Source organism: Camellia sinensis, chromosome 12 (genome assembly GCF_055761805.1).
Source record: "Camellia sinensis isolate YWXY chromosome 12, ASM5576180v1, whole genome shotgun sequence".
Classification (NCBI taxonomy): domain Eukaryota; kingdom Viridiplantae; phylum Streptophyta; class Magnoliopsida; order Ericales; family Theaceae; genus Camellia; species Camellia sinensis.
This window is the reverse complement of record NC_138972.1, coordinates 96,818,941-96,832,995: the sequence shown is the minus strand read 5'-3', so window position 1 is coordinate 96,832,995 and position 14,055 is coordinate 96,818,941. Positions and strand designations below refer to the sequence as shown.

Genomic DNA, 14,055 nt, shown 5'->3' with positions numbered 1-14,055 from the left:
GAGACCTTATGACATAGAGAAAAAGCATAATTTACAATGAAGAAAACACACACTCCCTTCGCATTCCTCTTTCTCTCTCTATTCCCAATTATTCTCTCTCTTCTCCGTGCGGCATCAGCAGCAGCAGCAGAGTCTCCGGTACTCGACACCACCGGCCAAAGCCTCCGCACAGACCTCTACTACTTCATCCTCCCGGCGGTCCGCGGCGGCTACGGCGGCGGCGGACTCACTCTCTCCGCCGGCCACAACGCCACCTCCACCTGCCCTCTCGACGTCGTCCAAGAGCAACTCGACTATGGCCTTCCCGCCACTTTCTCTCCGATGAACCTCACCAAGGGCGTCGTTCGAGTCTCCACAGATCTCAACATCGTGTCCTCACCTAGGGCTTACAGTGTCTGTGTGGAATCGAATGTGTGGAGGCTCGATAGCTTCGACGAATCGACTGGAAAGTACTTCGTGACGACTGGGGGTGTTAAAGGAGACCCTAGCCGAAGAACGTTGAGGAATTGGTTTAAGATCGAAAGGTATGAAGATTTTTATAAGCTTGCGTTTTGTCCAAATGTGTGTGGGGTTGCTGAGATGTGCAAAGTTTTGTGTAAAGATGTTGGGGTTTATGTTGATCGGATTGGAACGAGAAGGTTGGTGTTGAGTGATGTTCCATTCAAAGTCATGTTTAAGAAGGTCTGATCTGAGTTCTGAATTCAATTGTACGATCGAAATCTTTACTTTTTAGAAATTTTCATTTGAGTTATCATTCCTTCGTGAAATGTTGTAATAAAATTATGTTTTGAATAACATGAATGAAATAGAGAAAATAACGCTATATTTCTTTAGGCGAAAAATATTTTTTATGATTTTTTTTTTTGAGAAAATATTTTCTGAAGAAAAAAAAATATATATATATATATATATATTTATGTTTGATGATGGTAGTGGTGAAATGAAGGTGAAGGTGGTGGAGCAGCGCCGCAACGATAGCAATGGTGGTGGCAATAGCCGTGGTGAGCAGGGCGGTGTGAGTAGCAATAGTAATGGCCTATTTGGCAAAGGTTATTTTTTATTTATTTTTATTAAAATTTATAAAAAGATAAAATAAGGTAAAATAGTTAATATGATAAAATACAAAATTGTTAGAGGTTTTAAAAATTCTATCAAAAGTTTTATCAAATGTCTTACATGGGTGTGGGACTCACATGGGACCCACATTGTGTGGGTCTGGTAAAACTTTTGGTACAATATTTGGGATCTCTAGCATTACTCGACAAAATATTATATCAAGCCTATAATCATTTATTTTTTTCTTACAAATATCACATCTTATCATCTTTTTATACATAAAAATTTTAACTTACTAAAATAATTAAAATTTAAAATAACCTATTAAAATAGTAACTTGTCAAACACCCCAATGTGATAATATTAGTAAAATTTTAATTAAAAAAATATTTTTTTATTTTTATTTTTTAAAGGTAAAAATTATTTTTTATCTATATAAACTGATTTTTTTAGAGTATAAAAAATATTTTTAGTTAGCTTTCATTTTCATTGTATCAAACACCCAAACATATCAAAAAAAAATTCATTTAAACAAACGGAGTGTAACAATCATATTAATGTATTTTTTTGAGTTGTTTTGCTAAAATTTCAATAATAATGCTATTAACGTGTTCTGTTTGATTAGGAGTCCTTTAACAAAAAAATAATAAAATTTATGGACCTAATTAAATTGTTTTTTTTTAAAAAATTTTTATTCTTGAACAAACGGGGCTAATCTGATTGGTCAGAATTTTTGTAGAGTTCAGTTCTTTCAAATTTCTCCATCTGGCTGTGAGTTTTATTTATTTGTATTAATTATAGGTTGTATATGATTTTCATTATTGTAATTATAATTTATTGAGTTTTGTTGTAATATTTTATATAAATAAAATAAAATAAAAAATACTTTTTTATTATTAAATAATGAACACTCTTATCTAGTTTGGAGATGTGATTTCTTATGGACTAGGTGATCAAGAATTTCATGATTATAAAAAAGATTATTAATTTTTTTATAATTACTAGTTAATTTTTTAAAGTTTAACAGTAAATAAGGATTTAATTTCTCAATTTCAACCCAACATAGGCATAGTTTGGGAAGTTGGTTTTGGTGGGTTAGGGGTTAGAATAGTCACAAAAAATAAAATAAGTTATTTTAGCTACAAAAAACAAAACATCAAATCTAACCCATAATCATTACACTTCTCTCTCACAAAAAAAATCAAAAAAGTCAAAAAGCTCTTCCCAAACCAGGCTTTTTAGCTCCAGACTAAAATAACCAAAAAGTCAAAAAGCCAACCCACTTTCCAAACGGAGGCACAAATTGATAAAGAAGTCTTAAAAAAAAACTTTAAGCGTTATTTTGAAAAATAAGTTAAAAATTAATTTTTAATTTTTTTTTAAAAGTTATATAAAAATATAAAGATGTGGTGTAACTTTAAAAAATTTTAAAAATAAAAATATTAGCTTTTAGCCAAAATTTTAAAATAGGCCAAAAATAAATACATTAGAAATGCAAAGAGAGTTGGCTGTAGAGTGAGAGTTAGGCACACAAGTATTCGTTTACATTTTTCAGTGTACTCTGATTTGATAGTGCGAGAAATAATTAAGGAATAAATTAAAAAGTTAGTAAAAAATTAATTTTTAATTTATTTTGAATTATATTATCTCTTATATTTTTTATACATAAAATGATAAAAAAAAAATTAACTTTTAATCAATTTTCTAAATCACTACTAAGTCGATGTTGAAAATTTTGCACAGTTATACAAAATTAAGGGTCAAGCATATTAAATTTAATAGGACTCTAGAATAATACAAGGCTATTAATATAATTTAAACTATTGACTATAACCATTAAATTAAAATTGTGACAATTAAAAAATTCCATTAATCGATAGTGGGTTGTGACTCATCTCTCCATTATCGTAATCTATTGGAGCATACAGTTGTTGGTCGCTGGTACTAGAAGCTTTGCTTGCTTAAGCCACGTGGATAGTTAAAGAATGTAACCTTGTATTTTTTTACAATAACCCATTTGATTTATGTTATTAGGGAAATTATATGAATTTTATAATTAGAAAATTATAATTAAATATAATATGAGATATATAAATTATAATTAAAATAATATTATAATTTAAAAATTAATTATAATTAAAAGTATATATAGTATACCTCTTTTTAAAATATGTATGCAGAATTTTCCATGTTATTAATAACACATAAAATAAAAATAAAATTTTGCTAATGGCGGGGAGTTCTAGAACAATCAAATGAAATTTTAATAGTGTTAATAGTTGCCACATTTTTGCGTGGAGGGTGCAGCTTCTTTCCCATTTCTTGACGGTATTATTTGGATCCGTAGAATCTATTATGAGCCTTAATTTTTTTTAAGGAAAATGATATCAATAATGTTAGGTCTTATTAGGTAGAATTATTATTTAATAGGTTTTGTAAAAATTAATGGTATTTTTTATTAAATACTATTAAAAAATGTCACTAACTGTTAATTTCAGCAACAATTTAAAAATCGTCACAAAAAAATGTTACGAATTTTTAACTTTCATGGACAATTTGAAAATTTTATATTGAAAAAGCCACTAATTGTAAATTTTAGAGACAATTTATAAAAATCAAGACAAAAAAATCACTAATTAAAAAAATCGTCACAAAAAAATTATTTTTAACAACGGTTTTATTAGAACTTATTTTCAATAGGATTTGATGTGAATTAAACTAACTATTAGAACTTATTAGTAGTTTACCCATAATATTATATATATCAATTAATATATTAATAGATGATATGACATAATTTTAGAAGTTTTGAGTTTTTGTAATTTGTGTAATGGGTGGGGTCATAAGTTTAAGTGATATGATTGGTTGATAATTATAAAAAAATATGAAAGAGAGTGTTATCTTTAATATCATAATTGATTGTTGAAAATTGATTCTAATTTTTTTTTTTAAAAATCTTGAATGGCAATTGTGTAAGGGTAAAAATATTGACCCAAAGCCCAAAGGTGAAGGCCCAAGGCCCAAAGTCCAAGTCCAACGAAGCAACCGAAATCAAAAGAAAGACCCAAATCATTGATAGGTCTGACAGAAGAGGGTACAGTATCACGTGATCAAAACCTAAGTAAAATCACCTTATAAAAGGAGATCTGTAGAATACAGGGATACTCTTAGATTCATTCATAATCAATGATAAGGATCATAATTGTTTGAGACAGGAGCATAGGCTTGACCAACGCAAACAACACAATCATCCGATGAACCTAATCAAGCGGATGGTCCAATTGGCAAGTTGGCCACTAAACGCCTGATATAGTCTAAACCGCACACAGCAAGATAATCCAATGGCAAAGGAAAGGATCAAAACAATCTGGCCACTTGCCCGACCAAAGTCTGGTAGATGAAGATGCCAATCCAATGGTTAAGGCCAGGACGATAACACTATAAAAGAAAGAATAAGGAAAAGCGAGAGAGATAACAAAAAGGAAAAAGAAAATCTTGCTTTCTAAACAAATATTAGATAGTCGATCATATTTCTGACTTGATCGTTGAAGAGTCCTCCAAATCATATCTAGTCAAAGTGACCATTAACTAGTTGGTTTCGCTATGCAGAGTACAGGAAGGATCATCTCATCTGCATTTCATGTGAAGAATCTTTCTGCCTTCCACAACAATACCTTTTTTATTTTATTTTAATGAGATAAGTCTCATATTAATGAACTAAATTATTCATTTTTAAGGCTATAATGTTTCCATTATCTATAAATAAATAAAAAATCAATATAACTATAATCCTATTAGTTTATAACATTTATTTGCAAATAAAATTAACGATAGATATTATTTAAAAATTATATCATTCATATTTTAGGAGACAAATGCAATAATTTATTTATTTTTAATGGATGTCACACGTTGTAATTTATAAAATGTACAATTCATATTATCAAGATAAAATATGTAGCGATTTCAACAAACCCAAACAGTACTGTCTAGTTTATGACAAATGACTACTAAATTTAATCATAATGATGTCAACTATTAATTGATTTAAAAATTAACCTTCTAAAACTCAATTTATTGTCACGTTATTAAAAAAAAAAAAATTAAAAATGATGTTTTAAAGATTTTCTATCATTTATATGTATCTAAGCAACAACTCGAAAACTCATCGTAATTTGTAACATAAAACAATCTTTATTACAACATTACACGAAGCAAAATAATAATAATAGGCTTCCTTATTCCACAATGATATATGGTTAGAAATTAATCCAACAAATAATTAGATTTTAGACCTTCATAAACATGACTTTCAATGGAACCTCGCTCACCGCCAACCTCCTTGTTCCATTCTCATCAACATAAACCCCAATATCTCCACAGGCAACTCTACATATATCACACACCGTAGGACAAAAAACAAGCTTGTAATCATCATCAAACTTTTCAATCTTAAACCAATTACTCAACGTTTCTCGACCTGGGTTTCCTTCAACACCACCGCTCATCACGAACCTCTCTCCTCCTAGCGATCCATCGAGCCTCCACACGCTCGACTCGCCATCACAGACTGTCTCGGCCCTGGAAGTGAACTTGATGTTGAGATCGGTGGAGACTCGGACCACGCCGTTAGTGAGGTTGATAGGAGAGAAAGTTAGCGGGAGGCCTTTATTGAGCTCGTTTTGGTCTTGCACGACGGCGAGCGGGCATGCTGTGGTGGCGTTGTGGCCGGTGGAGGCGAGTTTTAGCCCTCCGCCGCCGGTGGTGATGGTGGTGGCGGGAAGGATGTAGTAGTATTGGCCTGTTTGGAGGGTTTGGTTTTGTGTGTCGAGTACTGCTGGACTATTGGGTGATGTGGAGTTTTGGGCTGTGACAACGTGGATTGGGTTTGGTGTGGTGGTGAAGGTAGAGAGGATGATTAGGAATGTTGAGAGGAATGGGAATGGATTGTTTGTGTTCTTCATTGTGAATTTTAGGGTTTGTTTGTTTGTGTGGTTGGTTGATGTGTATTAATATTTGCGTGGGAGGAGCTATTATTTATAGATTATGGACAGATGTGTACGGCTTTTGACATTGTGGTTCCTTGTTAGGTACGTTTGCTGTGTTTCATTCACACTTTATAGAGAAGTGTATTCAATGTTGCCACTGGTTAAAATTACCCATACAGATAATAAAATTTAGATTAGGGGTATTCGCGGATCGGTTTTATGTGGTTTGTGATTCGGTTTTCACTCGTCTGTATTTATGTGGTTTGGAAAAAAGTCAATCCGCAACCGCCCGCAGTGCGGTTTGCAGTTTGTGCGGATAGAATTTACAAATGTGCGGGCGGTTGCGAGCGGTCTGTGGTTTACACGTTTTTCTTTAAAAATTAAATTTTGAGTTTTTTTTTTCCTCGAATTTAGGTATCAGATTCATTTTATATATTTATGATCATTTGACAATAATTTTTTGATGAGTTTACAAATAAAAATTAAATATCAATGCATTAAATGAAAGTATCCAAAACAAAGAGACCCTACACTAGCATTTTTGTCATGAAAAAATGTATATCAATGCATTAAAATGTATATCAATGCATTAAAGGATGTACTCAATTAGAATTTCTAGTTCAGTAATTAATAATCAAACTAGAAGCTCTATCGACCACTAGAAAGAAAATTTTATTAGGAAAAAGTGGATGAGTCACCCATGAAAATCATATAAGAAATCAAGTTTAGGACTTGATAATTCTACGGCATTAAGAAAGTTGAGAAACACTTAAAAATAAGGATCCTAGTGTCGTAGAGAATATAATGATGCTCTTGTTAAAGTTACAAAGTTGGTATATAAAAAATAATAATAATAATTAAAGTGTTGGCGATTTTTGTGAGTTGCGGGTTTAAACCGCGACCCGCCCGCAACCCATAAATTTGTCATATTTCAAACCGCATCCGCCTGCATTATGTTTGCGAAATCGCCCATTTATATGCGGGTTGGGCGGTTTGAGAGGGTCGGATAAACCGTTGCCCACCCTTAATTTAGATTGTGTTTGGATAATGAACTTGGGTAAGAAGTTAAAAGAAGAATATGAATTAGATGTGAGTAAAATATAATTAAAATTTACCAAAATACATTTTAAAAAAAATAAATCTCTATCCAAATTTATAATTTAAACACTTTCATTATATTGCATTAGGGGTGGGCATTCATCGGGTCGAGTTCGGACCGGGCCGACACTACATAATAAAAGACTTTGTGTCTGCTCAAGTCCAGACCTAACATCGACCCTCTACATCTGTCCAAGCTTGATCCAAAAAATAATTATAAATCCCAATTCAATCCATTGAGTTATATGTTAAAAAAAAATTAAAACATTCCATAACTAAAGTAGATTACATATTATATTTCTTAAGTAAATATACTGATATCATTATAAATTGAAGAATTTTTTAAATAAACTCAATCATATATAACTACAAATGTGAGTTTCAATAAAATTAATAAAAATAAAGTCTATATCCCAACAAAAAAAAATATTAAATATATTTTAATTAATTAATTAATTTAATAACGGGCTGAGATGGGCTTGGTTGAAAGTATAATTCCAAGGCTAGCCCATTAATATATCGGACTGAAAATGTTAGCCTAACCCGACCATATGAGTTAGTTGTTTTTTTCCAAATCCTAAAAAATAAAGCCAAACCAGACGAGCCAATGTTTCGATGCCTATGCTTATCCTATTGGATTAATGAGAAAGGGAGTAAAGTCACAAGGGAATTAGAATAACAATAATGCCTTGGACCCCCAGTGGGGGTGACCCCCACCAACCCCATTGTTTTTTGATTGGCATAATTTTTTTTTTTTTGGTCTGGCTCTCACAGCCCCCCACGTAGAGGTGGGGGTGCTGGGGTCACCCCCCACTAGGGGTCCCCAGCAAGATTGATTAGTATATGGAAAGTGCCCCAGACCCCCTTTTCTCCCTATTCCCACCCCCACCCCCACCCCCACATGGGGGTTGGTGATTGGAAGAAAAGACAAAAAAAAAAAAAAAAAAAAAAAACTGGCCAATGAAATATCAGTGGGGGTCCTGAGGTCTCTAGCAGCATTGTTAGAATATAAATGCACATAGGAAAAAGCTCCGTAGCTCGAAAGTTTCTGGCTCGAGTGGCCCGAAACTCAATCAAAATGAGTCAAATATATTTATGTCAATATTTTCTCTCTCCTTTCTATGTTTTACTTTCTACCTCTATCTGAAGTCAAAACCCATTGAAACAACAGCAGCTCTCATCCTCTCAGCAGATCTCTCTCGTTCCAGATCACTCTCACCGCTCAGCAGATCTCCCTTATCCCAAATCTCTCATCCCCGACCTCTGTGGCACAAGCCTATATATATAAGTGTTGATTGAACTATTGGAGTTATTGGCAAAATACTGAGTAACAAAATTTTCTATATCTTATCCATGGAAGCTTTCTCATCTTCTGCCTCTCTCTCTCTCTCTGCTTTTGCTTTGTTTTGTGAATGTTGGGGATTGTGGGGGACATTGCCATCATTTTTAATTGGGTTGGAATAGGGAAACAGTGCTCATGACCTGTTGTGTGATAAACATCTGCCTAGTGCAGGAAACTTAGTATTGAGTCTAATTTTAAAGGCTAGTAATGCTTAATGGTGAGGAACAAGATATGAAGGAAATGAACTTGAGTGGTGACATTCTTGCAATGGTTCTGTAGCAATATTGAAAAAGGAATTACTTAAACAAATGTTTATGAGAAATCTGACATAGTAAGTAGCATGCAAGGACGAGGATTTCGCGTAAGAGACGATATGGTCATGGCCCTCGTGGGCATCATTTGCACCATAGAAAATGATCGCATAAAAATGTAGCATTGGATGGTTTGACCTGAAATACAAGGGGAAAATGATATTGAATTAATGGATAATCATCTAACAAAAGAAGTGGTGCTGGATTATTTTTTTGATTTGATGAACATATTACATACTGATTGCAAATATTCCTGTTGGGCTTTGTTCAATGTTACATGGAAGTATGGTCTCCAATTCTATTATTATCAGACTCAAATGAAAGCTTTACAATCTGAAGGAAACCCAAAAACAGAGATCTCATAAACGATCTCTGAGAACTCAAAACAAAAATAAAAGATTCAAAAAAAAAAAAAAAATCTGAAAATCTTTAACAAATTTGAAGATGAAACCAAACAATGGAATTCAGTACTGTCTGTAACCCAAAACAGTATTAGCAACCCCTTTTCCACCTCCTCCCCTGTTTTCCCAATTAATCACATTCATAGTAGCTGATGACAATCCCTCAATTCCTCTATACTCGCATAGATCTTCCTCTCCATCAATCCACCATTCCTCTTCTTCCCCAGATTCGCATCCTTCTAGGTAAGAAGTACAAAGTCATTGAAGAAGCTTTTTGTTGGGGATGCACGCGATGCAAGTCGTTTTGTTTCACTTGATAATCTTTATGGTCTCGGTCCACAACCATCTGGACCCAGATCGGTGCTAAGCGGCGGCACACAAGTCTGTTACCCGCTCCTCTCACTGTTCCACTACAAAGCTTTATCGCTATTCCTCTAGGTTACAAAGGAGACGGTGCTTCTCTCTCTCTCTCTCTCTCTATACTCTGCTTTTTTCTTCTATTTTTTTTTTTATACAAATGAAATGTGTAGGTGTGGAAGTTGAGTTGAGCACACGCACATAGCAGATAAAAAATAAAATTCGGGCCACTCGAGCCACATGGTTTCGAGCTACATAGCGGAGCTGTATACACATATATAGTTTTGTGAGCTAGCTTTCCTTTAGTCTATGATGTTATCTATATTAGTTTAAATTTATTACGGGTCTTATTTTGATAATTAAAAAAAATAAAAAGTGTATTTTTAAAAATAAATTACTTATTTTTTGAGTAATAAATATGTTAAATTAAAGGGAAAATTGGTCTAGGGTCCCTCTCCCACTTTTTTATAATGGAAGAGATCCACAAAATTATTTTTTGATGTCTAAGGTCCCTAAACATATATTAGAGAAATTTGACTCTTTGTCTCTACTCTACTCTCTCTCTCTCTTCTCCTCTCACCCACTGTCTTCCAGATCCAAGGTAACTCCTCCACCCCCCTCTCTACCCTCCTCTACGACCTCTTCCTCAACACCTTCTCCTCCGGCTCCTTCCTCCGTTCCGCCACTGCAGCATACCTTCGCGCCGCCCGGATCCGCGACCCGACCTCATAACAGGTCACTACTATTCTCTAAACCTGAGATTCATGTATATATATATATATATATGCGCATCTAGTTGAGTGTTGAGGTTGTAAAATTGAAGTGATAAAATATGCAGATCTGGTATTCTTCTTGGCTTTCAAGTTATTGAAGACAATTCCTCAGGTAGTGTTTATTAATCACTCGCTCAATTTTTTGATGATATACACTTAATTTGTATATCTTATTGTAAGTATTTATAGTAGGTGCAAGTGTGTTAATGAATTTGAATTTTTGTTTAGGCCGCTGCGACGACTTGCTACGTTGTTATGCATCCGAGGCTTGAAAACGTTACTGGAAAGTACTTGGCAGACTGCAACGAAGCTTCAACACGCAAATTAGGATCCAACTCTACTGAAACTGCAAGGTTGTGGTCTGTCTTGGAGCTTATACTCCAAGAATTTCTCAAATTTCTCTGGATTCAACCCAGAGAAATTTGAATTTTCTCTGGATTCAACCCAGAGAAAATTCAAAGGATCAGACCAACATTCATGTTTATCCTGATTGGGCAGCCATGCAAGTTTTTCATTTGATGCATGCTCTTATGGAACACAAAAAATCAAGTTATCATGTTCCAATGAATTTTATGTTTAAGTAGTGATTCAAGATAGTTTGTTGAATCTTTAGGCATACTTTGGCGGCAGAGTGACTGTATCACCGCATTTCAATTCAGCTATTGCATCTGGTCATGCCCGGAGAAATTCTTTGGGTTGAGAGAATTTCTCTGGCTAGGAATTTTCTCTGGGTTGTGGAGTCCAGAGAAATTCTCTGGGTGGGAGAATCTCTAGAAATGTTTGTCTGAGAATTTCTTTGGGTTTAGGGAGTCTAGAGAAATTTTGAAATTTCTCTGGTTCAACCTTTGGACAGCAAAAGATGGCTCTGTTTCTCCGAAGCCAAGTTTTTTCCATGAGAATTACTGCAAAAAGCACAAAATCTAACTTGCTTGGAAGAGAAACTCCAAATATCAAGGGTGGAGTAAGAATATGGTTGATCCAATCTGAGAATGATAGGTGGGAGAAATCATCTGTCCTAATACCCAACTTGGCAAACCAAATCATCTTGATGGGTTTGCATAAGAAGAACAGATGGACTGCAAATTCAGGTTCCGCTCCGTAGAAGGGACATTCAGAGAAGTCTATTTGGATTTTTGCTGAGACTGACCTCCACAGGAAGATTTTCTGTCTCTCATGAATTGTGGTTTCTAGAACTGTACACCTCATTTTGGCTAGAATGAGAGGTAAATTTTAGACAAAATTAAATTTCTCTGAATTGAATTTTCTCTGGTTTGGATCAGAGAATTTCTCTGGATTGAATTTTCTCTGGTTGAATTTTCTCTAGACTGAAATTTCTTTGGATTGATGTTGAGGGACCTTAGACATCATGAAAATAGTTGATGTCCTTTATACTATAAAATCATAATATCAAGGACCTTAAAAAAAATACTCCTAAATTAAATAAGTTATGATTATTACATTGACTTCATTTTTTTTTTTATAAATAATATATATAAAATATCTTACAAAATAAAAAAATCTAATTATGAAAGCAAAGACTCGTACGAAAGCGCACATGTCAAAAAAACACATTCTAATTCAATCGATGGACCAGAGAAAAGACAATGCAACTTATCAATCCCAATCACGTGTTGAATACTACATTTGAATTGAATATATCCTAATCAACATGTTTGTGGTTAAGATCACAAGTTTATTTCAATTTTGGGTTTTTTATTTTTTAAATATTAATTAATTTGATAAAAATTATTAAAATGTATATATTTTTAAATTTTCAAAATTCATTGTTACCCCAAACATAGAAAATCATATAAAAATAATGAATATTTAAAATTCTTTTATATCAAATTAGTTCGAGTTTGTTTTGAAGGAAAAAAACAAAATATAATTTTAAGTGAGAGGAGGGAAGAGGATCAAAGAGAAGGCTTGTAACGGTCGGAGGTGGTGGTAGAGGTGTAGGAGATGGTGATTAGGGTTTGAAAGGTAAGAGATTATGTGTCGTTCAAAAAGAGAAGCACAAGTTTGAATTTTTTTTTGTTGTTAAAATAAATGGAGAGTTCAAAAATAATTTTAAGGTGCATTTAGAAGTCAGGGCTCTGGCTCTATTTGTTTGAGTTTTCATAGCTTATTTTTTAGAATAATATTAGGAATTATGAAAAAAATTATTATGAAATGCTTCATGAAGATTTTTTATCCTTTGATTAATGTGTGAGATTTTATTGTATGTGTAATTTAACGGTAGAGAATCTTTTATGATCATTTTTATGATTTTTTTTCATGATCTCTAGCATTATTCTATTTTTTATAATTTGTTTTTTTTAAAAAATAGTTTACAAAAAAAATAACACAAAAAAAAAAGTTTTAAATTAAAAAATATTTTCACCTCAAAAAATTTTAAAATATGGAAAAATAACATATACTTTTTCACCAAACTACTTTTCGTGAAAAAAAAAATAAAAAAATAAATAAAAATAGCAATAATTCTCCATCTGAATGTTAGCAATTGAAATATAACCTTGTGATCTTATCCACGAACAGACTAAAGACATATTCAATTCAAGTGTACAATTCAACACGAGATTGTAAACGATGAATTGGAAAAGATGAGTGTTATTTTTTTGAGTTTTTAGAACATTTTTTTTTTTTCAAAAAAATAAAATTAGTTTGGTGAAATAAATACAAGAAAATAGTTTAAATTTTTAAAAATTAATTTGGAACCGAAAAAGAAAGAAACTATATAAAAATATGCGTGTTTTATTTTTTTATATTTTTAACAATCTAGTTTTTAGTTTGTGAAACTAAACCAAACAATGTGAGACTTTTCTTAAAATGATTTTTTTGCTTTTTCTTTTCTTTTCTTTTTTTTTTTTTTTTTGACTTTATTATGGAAACTTCTGTCGGTTGCTGGCGGCGGTGGGTTATCCTCATCATCAATCTATAAGTAAAAGCGTGTTTTTAATTACAAATTTGGTAAGAGTTTCAATAACTCAAATTAAATTTTTTAATTTTTTAATTTTAAATAATTAAAAAATCTTCTATAACTCTCCTTCAAGTAATAAATAAATAAATAAATAATATCTCTTAATTTATGACTTTCAAATAAAAAATATATCAAATATATAAAATAAAAAATAGAAAGTATACTAATCCAATTTAAAATTTAAATTTGAGGGGCAGTAAATATAGAAACCAATCCATTAAGTTAAAATTAAAATTATAATGATTTATCCCATAATTTATAAATTTTAAATAATGATATATCCCATAATTTATCTATATATATCTATCTATCTATTTATCTATATATTTGTTAGTTTTTTGGCTTTCGAAGGTTAGTGTTGTAATTTTAAACATGTCAGTAAGGATCAATCAGTCCTTACAGAAGATTAATTGCTAACCAATTATCAGACGATTGTGTTTTAGTTTTTTCAGTCTCAATGAAGAGAACTTTTACTAATGGCTTGTTTAGGAGAATTTAGTAAATAACAACTAAGTAAAGAATAATTTCAGAATTTCATTAAGTAAAATGAAAAACTTACAATGATCTAACCTAGTCTCGTAGAGGTTTACAATAACAAGCTATTTGAAACTACTCCTATGAATGAAGTGCAATACAGAAATTTGAAGTACAAAAATGTAAAGAACTGTAAAAACTGGAAGGGAAAATAAAGTAAATAAAACTGGTTTTTTGATCTGAGTCTGGATCCTCCTTTTTGGGGCCTTTTCTGC

General features: G+C 32.3%; 2 protein-coding genes across 2 annotated transcripts; one reads left to right on the top strand and one right to left on the bottom strand.

The window, feature by feature from the left end:
- LOC114313062 (kunitz trypsin inhibitor 5) lies at positions 1-842 on the top strand. Its single transcript, XM_028259394.2, has one exon. The coding sequence runs from the start codon at positions 37-39 to the stop codon at positions 685-687; it is 651 nt and encodes a 216-aa protein (XP_028115195.2). The 5' UTR covers positions 1-36; the 3' UTR covers positions 688-842.
- A 4,388-nt stretch (positions 843-5,230) lies between these two features.
- Positions 5,231-6,126, bottom strand: LOC114313010 (kunitz trypsin inhibitor 5). Its single transcript, XM_028259325.2, has one exon. The coding sequence runs from the start codon at positions 6,018-6,020 to the stop codon at positions 5,346-5,348; it is 675 nt and encodes a 224-aa protein (XP_028115126.2). The 5' UTR covers positions 6,021-6,126; the 3' UTR covers positions 5,231-5,345.
- Positions 6,127-14,055: the final 7,929 nt, after the last annotated feature.

Excerpts from the sequence above, each read along its gene's own strand:
- LOC114313010 (XM_028259325.2), bottom strand. The coding sequence starts at position 6,020 with ATGAAGAACACAAACAATCCATTCCCATTCCTCTCAACATTCCTAATC.
- LOC114313062 (XM_028259394.2), top strand. The coding sequence starts at position 37 with ATGAAGAAAACACACACTCCCTTCGCATTCCTCTTTCTCTCTCTATTC.